Source organism: Budorcas taxicolor, chromosome 2, assembly GCF_023091745.1.
Source record: "Budorcas taxicolor isolate Tak-1 chromosome 2, Takin1.1, whole genome shotgun sequence".
Classification (NCBI taxonomy): domain Eukaryota; kingdom Metazoa; phylum Chordata; class Mammalia; order Artiodactyla; family Bovidae; genus Budorcas; species Budorcas taxicolor.
Window position 1 is genome coordinate 130,396,190 of NC_068911.1, and position 16,798 is coordinate 130,412,987.

Sequence of the window (16,798 nt, forward strand, 5' to 3'; positions counted from 1 at the left end):
ACTGACACTCATCCATCCCAACTCACCTGTGGAAAATGTCCAGGAAGTTGCTCAGGCTACAAGTCAAAATAGCCATGGTCTTTTGGAAGGTTCACTATTAACCCTTTCCCCCTGAAAAATACAGGATATTCTAGATACTTTGTGGTATAAAAAATAATTTTTCTAACATCTTCCAGACCCCTAAATATTAGGCATCTAGGGAAAGTAGCAAACAAGTAAGTAATTTGAAAAGCATGAAACCAGCTTGTATCAATTCCTTCCACAAGCGGCCCATTTCTTTTGCAGTGGTTGGCTAGGGTTGAGGCAGCAACCAGCAGGGCCACAGTGTCACCATTAAGGAGATAGGAGCAGGGTCTTTGGATAGGGTCTTTGATTTAGTCAGTTTGAACATCTTCTTTAAACTAATTCTGCCCTGAGAACACTTTCTGAACAAACTTTTTTTATGTATCTATGCTGCTGATACAGGAAATGAACCAGGAATACTGATCTTCCTGCATCATCATTCAATTCATACCATTTCCTTACTTGAAAACCTTCAACAAATATTTGTTGAATAAATGAAGTATGACTAGTCAGTGGTAACCCACTCAAAATTCTCCAAGCCAGGCTTCAGCAATACATGAACCATGAAATTCCTGATGTTCAGGCTAGTTTTAGAAAAGGCAGAGGAACCAGAGATCAAATTGCCAACATCCGCTGGATCATCGAAAAAGCAAGAGAGTTCCAGAAAAACATCTATTTCTGCTTTATTGACTATGCCAAAGCCTTTGACTGTGTGGATCACAAGAAACTGTGGAAAATTCTGAGAGAGATGGGAATACCAGACCACCTGACCTGCCTCTTGAGAAATCGGTATGCAGGTCAGGAAGCAACAGTTAGAACTGGACATGGAGCAACAGACTGGTTCCAAATAGGAAAAGGAGTACGTCAAGGCTGTATATGGTCACCCTGCTTATTTAACTTCTTTGCAGAGTACATAATGAGAAACGCTGGACTGGAAGAAACACAAGCTGGGATCAAGATTGCCGGGAGAAATATCAATGACCTCAGATATGCAGATGACACCACCCTTAGGGCAGAAAGTGAAGAGGAACTCAAAAGCCTCTTGATGAAAGTGAAAGAGGAGAGTGAAAAAGTTGGCTTAAAGCTCAACATTCAGAAAACAAAGATCATGGCATCCGGTCCCATCACTTCATGGGAGATAGATGGGGAAACAGTGGAAACACTGTCAGACTTTATTTTTTGGGCTCCAAAATCACTGCAGATCGTGATTGCAGCCATGAAATTAAAAGACACTTACTCCTTGGAAGAAAAGTTATGACCAACCTAGATAGTATATTCAAAAGCAGAGACATTACTTTGCCAACAAAGGTCCGTCTAGTCAAGGCTATGGTTTTTGCTGTGGTCATGTATGGATGTGAGAGTCGGACTGTGAAGAAGGCTGAGTGCTGAAGAATTGATGCTTCTGAACTGTGGTGTTGGAGAAGACTCTTGAGAGTCCTTGGACTGCAAGGAGATCCAACCAGTCCATTCTGAAGGAGATCAGCCCTGGGATTTCTTTGGCGGGAATGATGCTAAAGCTGAAACTCCAGTACTTTGGCCACCTCATGTGAAGAGTTGACTCATTGGAAAAGACTCTGATGCTGAGAGGGATTGGGGGGAGGAGGAGAAGGGGACGACAGAGGATGAGATGGCTGGATGGCATCGCTGACTCGATGGATGTGAATCTGAGTGAACTCCGGGAGTTGGTGATGGACAGGGAGGTCTGGCGTGCTGCGATTCATGGGGTCGCAAAGAGTCGGACATGACTGAGTGACTGAACTGAACTGAACTGACCCACTGCCTAGGACTTCCCTGGTGGCTCAGATGGTAAAGTGTCTGTCTACAATGTGGGAGACCTGGGTTCGAGCCCTGGGTTGGGAAGATCCCCTGGAGAGGGAAATGGCAATCCACTCTAGAACTATTGCCTGGAAAATCCCATGGACAGAGGAGCCTGGTAGGCTACAGTCCATGGGGTCGCAAAGAGTTGGACATGACTGAGAGACTTCAGTATCACTATCACTATCCCCCACTGCCGATATAAAGTTTAAAGGATGGCCTTGGAAGTGCTCCATAAACTGATGCAAAATTACACCTCATTCATTCATTTGCTCAATAAATATGTATTGGGTACCTAGAAGAAGGAGCTCTACTTGGTGCTAGAGGGTTAGATTTGAAGACAAATCAGATACTGGCCTGAACTTCTTGGGCTGTCTGATCTTCCACTATTTCATATCACTAGGGCTGCCCACTGCCTCACACTTCTTCAACACAACCCAAACCTCCTCTACTTTGTTAGTTTTTCTTCCTTCCCTCCAACATAATACATGCAATTCTAACTTCTCCTCAAATTTAAGCTCAAGTGTGCCCTCCTCCTCAAGCTCCCTCTTAATCACACTTTCTCTTCCCGCTTCAACATGAAGAAAGCTCTGTCCTTTGACTTCATGGAGAACTTGACGAGCAGTTTTGTTTGGGCATTTTCTCTTCTATTACCATTACGTCAATATTTTCTCCACCATCTTGAAGGGAAGGACATTTTCAGTTCTGTTTAGAGCACCTGGACTTCAACTAGTTGGCACTTAGTAAATATTTGTCAAATGAATAAATGAATAAGTGAATGCCTCATGACTTAAGTTATAAATACTTTTTACCCCCTTGAGAATACATTTCTCAAATCTCCTTAAAATTATGCTTTCACAAACTTAAAAGCCAAACAGGTCATTTGCTCAAGTTTATTCAATACAATGAAAATATAAAAATGCCCATAAGAAAATAAAATGTGTTATACTATATGCCTCATCAGTTATGCATGTAAGGCAGAATTGTGTCACTATCTCCAAAGACTTGAAATTTGAGAAGTGAAGTGTGCTTCCATCCGCTGCGTGACACCAGTTCTTTCTAAAATGATTTGAAGAATTGAATAGTAAACCTATGCTTTCAGGTCTTCAGCTGAACTCAGGCCAGCCCCCTAGTCCTCTTGCACCTTCTGCTGCACCTGACATCAATCCAATCAAATATTTTCTCCAGCCACTTGGGCTGCTGAACAATGCTAGAGAATACCCACAGTTTCATGGGACTACCAGGCAATCCTGAAGGGCCTCATTCTTTCTCAAGAGTGTTGTACAAAGTCTTCTCCTCAAGCCACCTACAAACATCCATCTCCTCCAATTTTAGCATGACAAAACGGATTTCCTTTGTCGTGATAATAAAGAACAATACCCTGAGGGCCCAATGTGCAATGGTTGCAAACAGCAGCCTCCTCAGTAATGTATACAGTCTGTTGCCTGTATAGGTTGCCCTAAGGGACCTTGGAGACAACTCTTTCTAGAGGGCATTCATGACTGGCCTGCTGTCCCCAGTCTAGGCTCCAGACAGGTATGCGCTGTGCCTTTGGAAAGCCCTAGGGCACAGTGGCCAGGGTCCATATTGGCTAAGTCATAACGTTCATCGGCACCAAGCTGCAGAACAAGGAGCATGTGATTGAAGCCCTCTGCAGAGGCAAGTTCAAGTTCCCTGGCCTCCAAAATATCCACATCTCCAAGAAGTGGGGATATACTAAGTTTAATGCGGATGAATTTGGAAACATGGTGGCAGAAAAGTGGGTCATCCCAGATGGCTGTGGGGTCAAATACATCCCTAATCATGGTTCCCTGGACAAACGGCGGGCGCTGTACTCATGAGAGCATTGGTGCTGTCCCCTCCTTAATCATGCTCACCAATAAATCTATTTCCTGTCAAAAAATATAGCAACATCAAAGCTGTTACTTTTATTAAACACTGTGCGTAGGCCTTTTACCTTATAGGCATTATCTCAGTTAATTTTCACAAAGATCACCACTCATTGAAGCAGGTACAATTATTATCCCCTTTCTACAAATCAGGAGACTGAACTTGGGAAATTGAAGCATAGAGAGGTCAAATAACTTGCCCAAAGTCATATAGGCACTAAATGTTATAGCCAGGTTATAGATCCAAGTCCCAGTGAACTCCGGAGCCAACCGGTAAACTTCTAGTGTATTTGATTCCCTGTTTTACTCTTCCCTTAGAAGATGGTAAGTAGGGAGAGGATCCTCAACAGGATGTCTGGCTCTTATCCCAGTCCAGTTCATATAGGCCTCTAAAGAGTAAGTCTCCATCTCTTCAGCTTAAGGTTCTCCTACAATCATTGTGAACCAGCTAATAGGAGAAACAATGTGGATATACACCTTACATTGACCTAGCCAGCTTTTCGTAGTTTCTGTCACTCTAACAGAATATCGTAGACTGGGTGGCTTAAAAACAAATGGTTGTTCCTCACAATTCTGGAGGCTGGGAAGTTCAAGATCAAGATGTGAGCAAGATTCAGTGTCTGGTGAGGGCATGCTTGCTTCCTGTTTTAAAGATAGCCATTTTCTCTTTGCATCCTGCTGAGAGAGAGCAGAGAGAGGGTCAGCTTTCATATCCCTTCTTATTTTTTAAATTTATTTTATTGAGGTATATAATTGTATTAATTTCTACTGTTCAGCAAAGTAATTCAGTTATACATATATATTTTTTTCATATTCTTTTCTGTTGTGGTTTATCACAGGATACTGAATAGTGGGGCTTCCCAGGCGGCTCAGTGGTAAAGAATCCGCCTGCCAAGCAGGAGACGTGGGTTCGACCCTTGGTCGGGAAGATCTCCTGGAGGAGGAAATGACAACCCACTCCAGTACTCTTGCCTGAGAAATTCGATGGATGGGGAGCCTGGAGCCTGGTGGGGAGTTGCAAAGAATCAGAAACAACTGAGCAACTAAAGAGCAGTAGCAGTATTGAATATACTTCCTGTGCTATGCAGGAGGGCCTTGTTTACTCATTCTATATGTAATCATCTGCACCTGCTAATCCCAGCTCCCAATCCCTGCCTCCCCCACACTCCCTCCCACTTGGCAACAAGTCTGCTGGGTATGCTTGTGTCTGTTTCTGTTTTGTAGATAAGTTCATTTGTGTCATAATTCCTTTTATAAGAACACTAATCTCATTGATGAAGGCTCCACCCTCATGATCTCTTTACCACCCAAAGGGCATCTTCTAATACTATCACGTTAGGGATTAGGGTTTTAACTCTGGGGAGGACACATTCAGTCCATAGCAGAGCCTTATTGGAAAAAGCAGTTGATTCTATTACCATAAAAAAAACCAAACATTTCTCCTTCTTTTGTCCCCTCCTTTTTAATTTCACCCAAGTTTCAGCAAGGTAGCATCCCAGGGTGTTCTGACCATCTTGTGGCTATCTTGCTTTCACGCCTATACTCATGTTACTGAAGCTCAGCTCTCACCCTCCGAGGTCTAGGTCCTGGCTTTGTTGTTGTTCAGTTGCTCAGCCTTACCCGACTCTTTGTGACCCCATGGACTGCAGCATGCCAGGCTTCCCTGTCTTTCATCATCTCCTGGAGTTGCTCAAACTCATGTCCATTGAGTTGGTGATGCCATCCAACCATCTTGTCCTCTGTCGTCCCCTTCTCCTCCTGCCTTCAATCTTTCCCAGCATCAGGGTCTTTTCTAATGAGTTGGCTCTTCCCATCAGGTGGCCAAAGTGTTGAAACTTCAGTTTCAGCATCAGTACTTCCAGTGAACATTCAGGGCTGATTTCCTTTAAGACTGACTGGTTTGATCACCTTGCAGTCTAAGGGACTCTCAAGAGTCTTCTCCAACACCACAGTTCAAAAGCAGCAATTCTTCTGGGCTCAGCTTTCTTTACAGTCCAACTCTCACATCCATACATGACTACTGGAAAAACCATAGCTTTAACTAGACGGACCTTTGTTGGCAAAGTAATGTCTCTGCTTTTTAATATGCTGTCTAGGTTTGCAATAGCTTTTCTTCCAAGGAGCAAGCATCTTTTAATTTCATGGCTGCAGTCACCACCTGCAGTGATTTTGGAGCCCAAGAGAATAAAGTCTGGCATTATTTCCATCATTTCCCCATCTATTTGCCATGAAGTGATGGGACCAGATGCCATGATCTTAGTTTTCTGAATGTTGAGTTTTAAGCCAACTTTTTCACTCTTCTCTTTCACTTTCATCAAGAGGCTCTTTAGTTCCTTTTTGCTTTCTGCCTTAAGGGTGGTGTCATCTGCATATCTGAGGTTATTGATATGTCTTCTGTCAATCTTGATTCCAGCTTGGGCTTCATCCAGCCTGGCATTTCACATTATGCATTCTGCATATGTTAAATAAACAGGGTTACAATATACAATCTTGACGTACTCCTTTCCCATTTTGGAAAAAGTCGGTTGTTCCGTGTCCAGTTCTAACTGTTGCATCTTGACCTGCATACAGGTTTCTCAGGAGGCAGCTAAGGTGGTCTGGTAATCTCATCTCTTGAAGAATTTTCCAGTTTATTGTGATCCACACAGTCAAAGGCTTTAGTGTAGTCAGTGAAGCAGATGTTTTTCTGGAATTCTCTTTGGTTTTTCAGTGATCCAACGGATGTTGGCAATTTGATCTCTGGTTCCTCTGCCTTTTCTAATCCAGCTTGAACATCTGGAAGTTCTTGGTTCACATACTTTTGAAGCCTAGCTTGGAGAATTACATCCTGGCTAAGAGGAGGTAGATTTCAGTTGGTGGCACCCTCAGGGCCCAGTACCCCGCCACCCCACTGACCCTGCTCAACTGTCATTGCTAAGGAAGTCAGGCACCCAGGTCACAACAGGCCCTCAGGATCCTCCGGCCACACAAACAGCAGGGGATAGGTCCTGCTGACTGTGAACCAAGCAGACTGCCACTGCCATTGTCATAGAGGCAGGGACAGGGGAGAGGTTCACCACTTCCTCAAGGCCTGGGCCAATCAGTAGCTGGTCTGGGTGGGGGCTCTGGAGCCTTGCAAGACACAGCCCCCAGCCTGTTTCCTGGTTGGGTAAGGTGGGGGGACCTAGGGAGAAAGCAGGGAACCACCTCTCACCTCACTCTCCTCTAAACCACCACCTCTTGGCCTGACTGTTGACTGAATGGGCCCACTAATGGTGGCTCACTGACAGTTGGTTGCTTATGGGAGACCCACTGCAGCACCAATCAATGGCTGAACCACTAATGGTCCCTAGCAGTAACCATTGACTGGTAAGGAGGTGCAGGGTAACGGCGGCACAGCAATGCCTTTGTGCTAAGGGCTGCACCTGGCCAGGCTCTATTACAATAGGAACTTCTGCCTCTTATATCATCATATTATTACTACATTGGGAATGCAATGGTACCATAGCCTCTATTTCTCAAACTTTAATGCACATGAGTCACCTGAGAATCTTATTAAAATGCTGATCCTTTCAGTAGTTCTGGGGTAGTATTTTGTTTTTAGTACCTAAGTCATGTTTGACTTTGTGATCCCATGGATAGCAACCTGCCAGGCTCTTCTGCTCACGGGGTTTCCCAGGCAGGCATATGAGTGGGTTGCCATTTCCTTCTACACTGTATTTAAAAAAATTATTTATTTTTGGCTACACCTGGTCTTGTGGTGTGCCATTGGCCCAGAAAGGCTTCTCTAGTTGTGGCCTGTGGGCTTTAGTTGCCAGGTGTCATGTGGCATCTTAGTTCCCCAACCAGGGATAGAACCTGTCCCTTGCATTGGAAGGTGGATTCTTAACCACTGAACCACTAGGGAAGTCGAGTCTATTTCTCACAACTGCAAATGATACTAACACTTTTGACCTCCAGGCTAAACTTTCAGGAGCAATGACCTTGACATCTGGCATCTGAAGTTCTTCACAGATGATCATTTTGGAGCCAAGTGATTTTCCTCTCATATATGTAAATTCTATATTCTGCTTTGGTGATCAAAACTACGCAAAGCATCCAGTTGCATATTACACTTTATACACATTACACACTACAGACACCGGTTAACTAGCAGGTTTAATTTTGGGGGGTTTGATTTTTTTTGTATATGATTTTCATTTATGACTACTTGTTTCTAAAGTAGTGGTATAACTATTTCTATATTTTGATGTCCATATGCCATGGACAAACTTTTCATGCCTACAGACCACCACACGGCTGTCATCCTTATGGACACAGGAAAAGATGTTCCTCTTTCTATCCAAGAAAACCCCTCCATAGATGCCCTGACTTAGAACTCACTGAAAACACACTGGTTACTTCTTTTGCTAATCAGCCTGCTCTACTTTATCTAGTCCTAAACTTTCTCTATAGTAATACTGGTAAAAAAAAAATTGTTTCATGAAGTTATATTATTTCAAAACAAAGTGAATGCAACACAATTTTAATTGCTGAATTTAGCTGAAAGATGCTGCCATCTACTGGACTGTCAGAGATGGTATACATCCTACAATGCCAGGAAAGTGACCCACACAATAGGTGTGTCTGGCCCAAAATGTCAATAAAGCCAAGGCTGAAAACCTAGCTGTAATTTCTGCTTTATCTAACCTTGCAAGATTTAGGAAGCACTAAACACCAGAGAACCAAACAACTGAACCTATATGGCTCCAACTGTTTTTTTCAGTTCTTTATTAAGAATCAGTATTCTTTGGTTTTTCAACATTAAGTTCCCTTAATTGGAAAAAAAACCAGAGTTCAACACCATTAAAATGGCACAACCACAACAGTGTAGTGCAGTAATAATACAAAATCAACTAAGATTAAAAACTAGTCTAAGACTTTGGATATAATAAGTTTTATTCATCTGGTGGTACTTGATGCTCACAGGGCACCATACAACAATCTTTAAAAATACAATAAGAAAAAAATTGAACAGCCAGAGAGATCAATTCCATTAGAGGGCCCACAGGAAAACCAACAAAAGCCCACAGAAAAACCCACCCACTGTCCCCTCAGAACATTAATTTCTTCCTTTTAAGTTTGGCTTTAAGAAACACCAAAAGGAAAGTGCTAAAGAAAAAGTCTTTGTTAAAACATCACATAGCGTCTTTCACGTAAGTATCTCACAAAATGCTTTCCTTATTCCAGAAGCATATAAAATAATTCAAACATTTGTGAGCCTCATTTGGTCCCAACTTTTACGATCACAGGCCTCAGTATTTGTCTCACCTCTGTCCTCAAGTTTTCGAATCAGTAAAAAACCACTTCCAATCGTCTTTGCTCCACACTGCCACTACAAAGCACAGATGTTTCACATAAACATCAAAGGCCAAAGCAAATTGAACTTATGCAAAAACCTGAGTATGTAACTAAATTTTCCAAAGACTGGTTTAAAAGCAAATCTTGGCTTTGAAATTTCATTGTATTCTTCAATTTTCACAATTAGTAATTACTGAAGGTGATCTGACATCAAGCATAAAAGAGAACAGCAAGATTTAAAGTTGCACAGGGGATACCGTTACAGTAACTTCTAAAATAGATTTTGGAAACTTTGTACCACTGACATGTTGTCATGAAGTTATGTCACATAAGAAACTAGTCACTAATTCTGCCTGATCAGCTAATGCTCAGTATCAATTTTGTACAAGTCAGCCAATTATAAGCTATTTCTCAAGTAAGCCTCCAAAACAGGGAGCCCTAAGTATTAACAGTTCAATAAATTAACCTAATCTCAGGATATTGGTTTTCCTTACTGTGGCAGAGTCACTGTATGTTTAGGCTGCTGCGGCAGCTCATTTCTCATCAGAGTTCATGTTAAGTACTATAACATAAGGAGATAAACTAAAATAGCTATGGGAAGATTAACACCTAAAACTAAAAAAGTTTTGGCCAACTAGGGAAAAACAAAGATATACTTTATTATGAAAACAAAGTACTGTATTAATGCTTGGTTCTTCTAAATTTGAATGGCATTTCAGCTTATGCTCAACACCTATTGATCATTATCTGATAAACTGATTGATGTTACCTGATACTTAAGCAAAACTAAGCAAACCTAGACATTTCAGCTGCTGCCATTGTGTAGTATTAGTACATAAGTAATCTGTAACTAGATGTTTCCCCTTTTCCATTATACTGTATTTCCTAAGGGCAAGAGGCAGGTCAGAAGTACCTCTGCATCCCTACAACTAACCACAATGGCTGACATACAGTAGGTGCTTAACAGGTATATACTATTGAGTAGTGGCTTATGACATGACATGGGCAAAGAACTCCAAAGATTGTCTTATTCTAACTAGCATGACTTAGAGGTAGCCTCACTCCCTACAAGTAGAAGTTTAAGCTACTTTTCCCACATTCTAAACAGAATTGGTCACGAGTTGGATATGACTTCAATTACTTCCCTTAAGCAAATTCATAAGCATTTTGAGAAATCAAGAGATGAAAGGCGCTATGCAAGTGCAAAATAATATTAAAGACAGTTCAGCAAAGGTGCTATATTTTCTAAGGTGATGGAAGGGTTGTGCTAGTTTGAGGTTAACACCCTCAAAGCTACTCTTCCTAATGTCTTTATCAACAGAGCAATGGAATTTTGACAAAGATACCATCACTTTATATAGCTTGTATTCTACTAACTACTCTCTATAAACCAGGTGACAGAAAACGATATTAAGCCACTTATTCTACAGAAACCAGTACTTTACCAAAGTTCCGCATTTTACAAGTCATGTTCAAAAAACACACACGAGTTAGCATTTTGTACACAAACGTTTATTTCTCAATTAAACATTCCCTTTAAACACAAGGAATGAATTCTAAATCTTCATAAACATGAATTAAAAATGAAAGCCCCCCAGTATAGTGTGTGTAATCACTGTGTTCTTGGTCACTACTGGCGTTTACTGCTTAACATCAAAAACAAAGGTTATTTAAAAATCATGCTACTGGATTTCTAGCTCTTCCTCTAAGACCAGGTCTACGCTGATCTGCAATGTTTAAAAGTTTACATCACCAAATCAAAGCAAGTTTAAGGTGTGAAACAGCTGTGCATTAAACACAAAATAAACAATAAAGTTACAAGATATAGTCAAGTTCATAACGAATATAGGTGTTCTTATCATCATTGTAGATTCTTGGGTAATGTGCTATGAGAGCATCCTGTGAACCGATGTAGATGGAGTTGTAAATTTTCCAATACACATCTCTGACTTTCCGGGCTGGGTGAAACAAACCCTAGAATAATTAAAAGGTTATATTATTTCAAGCAATACATAACCTTAACACAACTAACAAACCATAAAGATATGGTTCTAAACATCTCCCTTTGAGAGAGGGAAAAAAAGATGTCAATTTCATAAATCTGAAGTGGGCAAGGACAAAATCTAATCTTCTCTCCCCTCATAACTGTTTTCCCATATGGCACAAATATATCTTCCCTAATGATAATTAGGAACAGTGACTTAATTCAACTAAATTACTTTTTCAATGAATACTGTTTAAAAAATCTTTAACCTACCTGTAAACAATACTGTAGCATTCTACATGGTCCAATAGCAACTCTCAGACCCTCCAGGGCCCCCATAACTGCCTGAATTACATGGGGAGATGTCTCGAACACATTGGGCCATACATAGTTCAACAAGTGATTCAGCGAATCTTCGCAACCAAATCCATAAACCCCAAGTGACATGTGTTGCACCACTGCACTAGCAGTCTGTCTGTGTACAAGGTCCCTGTAATGGAGAGGGGAAAAAGCTTTTTATTAAGATGCAGTCTTAGTTTCACAGAAAATACTTGCATGCCCGTTAGAAACTAAATCACAAATTCAGTGCTTGGAATGGATGCAGAGTCATCCTTACACCTCATGTATCTGACATAGGATACCTTTAGAATGACTGATAATTATACTTGAAAAGTTTTGCTTTGATGATTCAAACCTGCTCACAATGGCTCAAAAATAAGCTATATTTTTCTTTCAGAGTAATAGGAGCAAGAAAGCCCAGCACAATGTGTATTTTTGCAAGCTACTAAAAATAAGAGAGGATACATGACTCTTAACATACGAACAATTAACAGTAATATCTCATTTTAAACTGTAAATTTAAAATCTTCGAAAGTAATTCAATACTGTATACAGTAAATAATTAAAATGAGATTAAATCCCTTCCCTTGTGGTTTTTTAAAAAGATTCATTCAAGAGTTCAATTTAGGGAAAGGAAGAGAAGGACTAATAATTTTTTAAAACCCAGAAAAAAGAACTTTTATCACCTCCCATGTTTTGACTGACTTTATGACAAATCATTGACTTATTTATTCCACAATTTATTCAACTGAGTACAAGTATCAGATAAAACGTCTATGATAGGTATAAAAACAAGTTCACACGTTTTACCCTCGAAGGCAGGAAGAGAACCTTAAAGGTATTTAAGAGAAAAAAATACCTTTTTCTCTTAAACCTTAAGAGGAAAAAAAAGCACCTGAACCGACTTAGTTACTAGCATCTTTATTTCTCTTATTTATTATAATAATCTATTAGGCATAGATTATAATGAATCTGTATTCCTCCTTGGTAAATTTCCCAACTAAAGTAATGTTTCTTGGTATTAGGACTGTATCAATCACCTCCAGCAATACTTTATCAGGGTCACCATCTGAATAATTGGGGGCCTGCAGTGACAATAGCGTGGCTCTGGCAGGCTATGTTCAGTAGTTAAAAGTGTCTCTGCTTCACCTGCCATAACAAAAAGCTAAAAAGATCAGGTCTCTCTATTATATTAACAAGCTCATGCTCATCATTTTCTTTGTAATTTTTAAAACAAAAGTTGATTGGAAATTTCCTGATGGTCCAGTTGTTAGGACTCAGCGCTTCCACTATTGGTGCCAGGGTTCAATCCCTGGTCAGCTAAGTAAGCTCTCACAAGCCTCATAACATGGCCAAAAAAAAAAAAGGGGGGGGGGGGGGGGCGGTTAAAATGAAGAGGTGGCACACTTGGGAGAAAAAATTGGGGGAACCATTATAGCATGTATCTTTTTTTCCCTTTGGCTGTGCAGGATCTTCGCTGCTGCACAAGGGCTTTCTCTAGCGGCAGAGAGCGGGGGCTACTCTTAATTGTGGTGACTTCTCTTGTTGCAGGGCACAGGCTCAGTAGTTGCATTGCACGGGCTTAGTTGCCTCATGGTACTGGAATCTTCCCAGACCAGGAAGATTCCCCTGTTTTGGCAGGGGGCTTCTTAACCAGAGGACCACCAGGAAAAGTACTATATCATATACCTTATTTGGAGATAATAGTCACATTAATAGTTTCATAAAATCCAGGCTAGTAGTCCTTTCTTTAACTACATCACAACAAGCAGGTCATCTAATGATTACTTCAGTAAGTTCTCTAAAATAAAAGAATTATTTTAACTATTTTCTTGTGGTTAGTTCAAGTCACTTACCTATCCATTAAAGCATCCTCAAGTAGTGGTGTTACAGCATAAATGTAGTCCTTTCCCATTTCACCAATATATTCAAACAAGAAGGAAAGTGACTTTAACACTCCATTTTGAACATTCAGTTCAGGAACTCTGTATTCATTCATTAAGGCAGGTAGTACTGTGAAGGGTGAACATGTTTCAGCGACAATAGCTATGGCCACAGTTGTACAAACTCTGTTCTGCCTTTCCTGAACTTTTAGGTTGTTGAGAAGTGTAGCCAATACATCATGAGGGCTGGAAAAAAATAAATGTGTCAGCAAACTGTTAGTATGCAAGTCAAAATTTTTTTCAGAGGGAAGAAAAATGATCAAAGGATGGAACTCAGTAATTTTATGCTATGGCATTATTGTTTCTACTTAACAAATTCATTTTAATTAAAATGTTCACTCTAATGAAAATATTCAAATGGACTCATTTTCAAATATAATTCAGTTTTTAATAAATTTCATTGAATGAAATATTTCATTACATGTTTAGTCTGAGAATTCTTTGAGTGGTCAGAACATGGTCTCCCATGCCATAACAAACAAAATCTGTTTCCCTTTTATCTTCCCGCCCACAGACCTTTACCACATTTATTCTCCTTCTTTAAGGATTTATCTTACCACAAATTTAAAGGGATATAGGAACTAAAAGATTATATTAGCACAGGTATTCACTGCAAATTGCTTGACTTTCATCACAAATGAAAACATACTACAGCTACCAAAAAAGGGGTGGAGGAGACTCTAATTATATAATCAACTTTTGTTATGTTTGAGAATATCTTGTTATTATGCCACATGTACATGAAATATCTCATTTTCTACAATGACTGTTCTAGTTTGGTTCTGGTGCAATGAAAGCAAATAACCACAGATTATCTAACAAAATAGTTATAATTTTTAGTTGTCAGTGGATTAATTCTAGAAAAATATTTTCAAAACACATGAAGTATTAAGTTGAGAATTGAACTATGTTAACTATTTTAGCGATATCCAAAAAGAACTGGCCTTAATATTTTAAATAACCAAAAAGAATCAACAAAACCTGAAATCCTTCTGAAGTGTTTCCCTCTCTGCAAACACTGAAATGTTATTAAATGAAATTTTATACCCTTCTATTTTAATTCAATTTAAGATGAAAGAAAACATTTCAAAAATTAAAGGTCATTAGTTAAAGTCTATTTTAACTGCATTACTCATACCTTACCTTAAAAGAGCTTACAGAAACAGAAGCATCTTTTAACGCTAAATCAGTCTACTACAAAGTTAAAAAAAAAAAGACGTAAATACTACTCACCCGATGGCCTTTGCAATATAACCAAATGTGTTGACTGTGGCTCTACGAATAGCTTTTTTGTGTGCTTTTAAGAGCTCTAAAAGCTCAAAGCAAATCCTCATCCATTCTCTTGCAGACACATATTCAGCTCCCCTGGTTTAAAAATAAAAGTTTAATTTGTTCATGACAATAAATTTTAAAAGGTAAATTCAAAAATTCAGTTCTCAAAACATGATTACCAACTCATTTTAAGCATTATATAAATTGTTACTGTTCAGAAGAGATGGATTATTTTTAAATAAAAGCAAAATTTAAAAATATACTGCTACTCCCTCATTACCATTCAAACTGAAATTTCACTGAAAATATTAGCCTGACCATATATACTTACATTAGCAAATTTGCCAAGTGAATAAAAATGTAAAAATCAATACTACTTTAAAAATATTTAGGTAATCTGCTTACCTATCAGCAATACGCCCAACAAGATCAATACAATTCTCCTGTACTTTTTCATGCCTATTCTTTAAGATGGGGGTGAGTCTAGGCAGCAGATCTTTAATTGGTGGGGTCATCTTATGCATACCTATTTAACAAAAGTCAACACACTATCAATTAACATGTAAACTGCAAGCTTTGCTCATTTTATCTTTCACTTAACAATGTAATATATGTGACTAGGCATAAATACAAACTTACAGCTGCCTATAGAAAGAAAAAGCCCCAGATTCTGACCAAACGCAGAATTTTTAACTTTTCATTAACAATTTCTCATTATGTATGTATAAAAATGAAAGAAATTAGTGAAGTGATTTAAAGAATGATGGATACTCAACAACAAAAAATTCCATTTAGTTCTGAAATGTATTTGTACACTGACATTTAAATATGGGGACAGCTTATGTTCCGGCCATACACAACAATATAAGCCAGAGGGAGACATGTAAATTAAAGCAAAATTTTCCAGAAAGGGCCCCCTTACCCTTTAACTGCAAAACAAACAGATCTCCAGTCTCCCTGCAATGCAGGGCATACTTGGATGGTATTTACACCTACGAAGAGAGAAAAAAGGAGGCAGCTGGCAGGGGCTCTTGTTCTAACTAGAATTGCTTGCTCTGATTCTCTCTCCATTGCTTTTCCCATGTTTCTCTGACCAACAATATGGTTTATAATTCCTTGCAAACCAGAGCCCCACAAGTGGCCAAGTAACTGATTTTTAGCTCCAAATATAGAGGACAGGGCTGTGATTTGTATGTAAATGCAATGGTTTAAAGACATCCTATATTGCATAAAAACCCCTTACTAAAACAAGAAAAAGAGTGGCTTATTTCAACCTCCTGATAGGTTATTTCTGCCCCTCCAAACTCTGCACAAGTCTGCAATAGTTCTATTCAACTACAATGAAGAATAAAACACAAGACCATATTTATTGCTCCATCAAAAGGCCTTTAAAGAATAAAAGCTTTATTCTCCACACCCAAAAGAATCTGAAATGTACTTGTTTTAATTTTGGGTAAAAAGCTGAAAGGGTAGTTTAAAAGTACTGGATTTAAATAATGAGAGATTATTTGATTGATTCACTTTTCTCCCTGGTTATCATTCCTTGAACTTCATGGCAAGCAGGAAAACCTGCCATAACCATTTTACTCAAGTTGAGTAAATATATCATATTTAGTCTTAAAATTTCAGAGTTCTCTCCACCCACCATTGCCCTCCTATATATTCCAGGTGAAACACTGTATTTTTAGGGCCCTCTTATCCCATGACTTCAAAGTTTTTGAGTTGTGACTATTCACTCCTCTCTTGCAGGTCCTAAAACTTGCCCTCTTTTCTCTTTTAAAGTAAAATATAAATAGGTTTTGGGAGGTAAGATTCTTGTGACATCCCAACTTAACTATATTTTTAGTAGTTAAAAAATTGTATCAGATATCATCACTCAACTCCTAAAAAGGATTCTATATTTTACTTTCAAAAAATCCAAATAACTTTTAAAAAGCAAAAAACAAAAAATTCTTCCATAACCAACGAATTCCATACCTATTACATTTACAATGGCCTTCAGTGCTCCAAGAATGCTGCCCAAAACTTCAGGGTACTCTTCACCCAAATACTCATACAAAACAACACCCAAATGCCCCATCAATTTTTCCTGTTTAAAAAGAAAAAAATGATTAAATGTTACTGTTTATCCTATTTCTTTCGGTGAATAAATAAGAATCTGATATAGACGTTTA

The 16,798-nt window shown here is 39.1% G+C and overlaps 1 protein-coding gene and 1 pseudogene across 2 annotated transcripts in view; one reads left to right on the forward strand and one right to left on the reverse strand.

Moving 5' to 3' along the window:
• Positions 1 to 3,210: 3,210 nt before the first annotated feature.
• Positions 3,211 to 3,359, forward strand: LOC128044038 (uncharacterized; annotated as a pseudogene).
• A 5,316-nt stretch (positions 3,360 to 8,675) lies between these two features.
• The window catches only part of SF3B1 (splicing factor 3b subunit 1), a 37,390-nt gene continuing 29,267 nt past the window's right edge, over positions 8,676 to 16,798 (reverse strand). For both annotated transcript variants that reach the window (XM_052661448.1, XM_052661456.1), the window contains 6 exons: positions 16,602 to 16,713; positions 15,030 to 15,150; positions 14,586 to 14,717; positions 13,266 to 13,538; positions 11,344 to 11,560; positions 8,676 to 11,060 (listed from right to left, as the gene is read on the reverse strand). In XM_052661448.1, the coding sequence (XP_052517408.1) occupies positions 10,902 to 11,060; positions 11,344 to 11,560; positions 13,266 to 13,538; positions 14,586 to 14,717; positions 15,030 to 15,150; positions 16,602 to 16,713 (1,014 nt within the window). In that variant the 3' untranslated portion in view covers positions 8,676 to 10,901. The remainder of the gene's footprint in view (positions 11,061 to 11,343; positions 11,561 to 13,265; positions 13,539 to 14,585; positions 14,718 to 15,029; positions 15,151 to 16,601; positions 16,714 to 16,798) is intronic.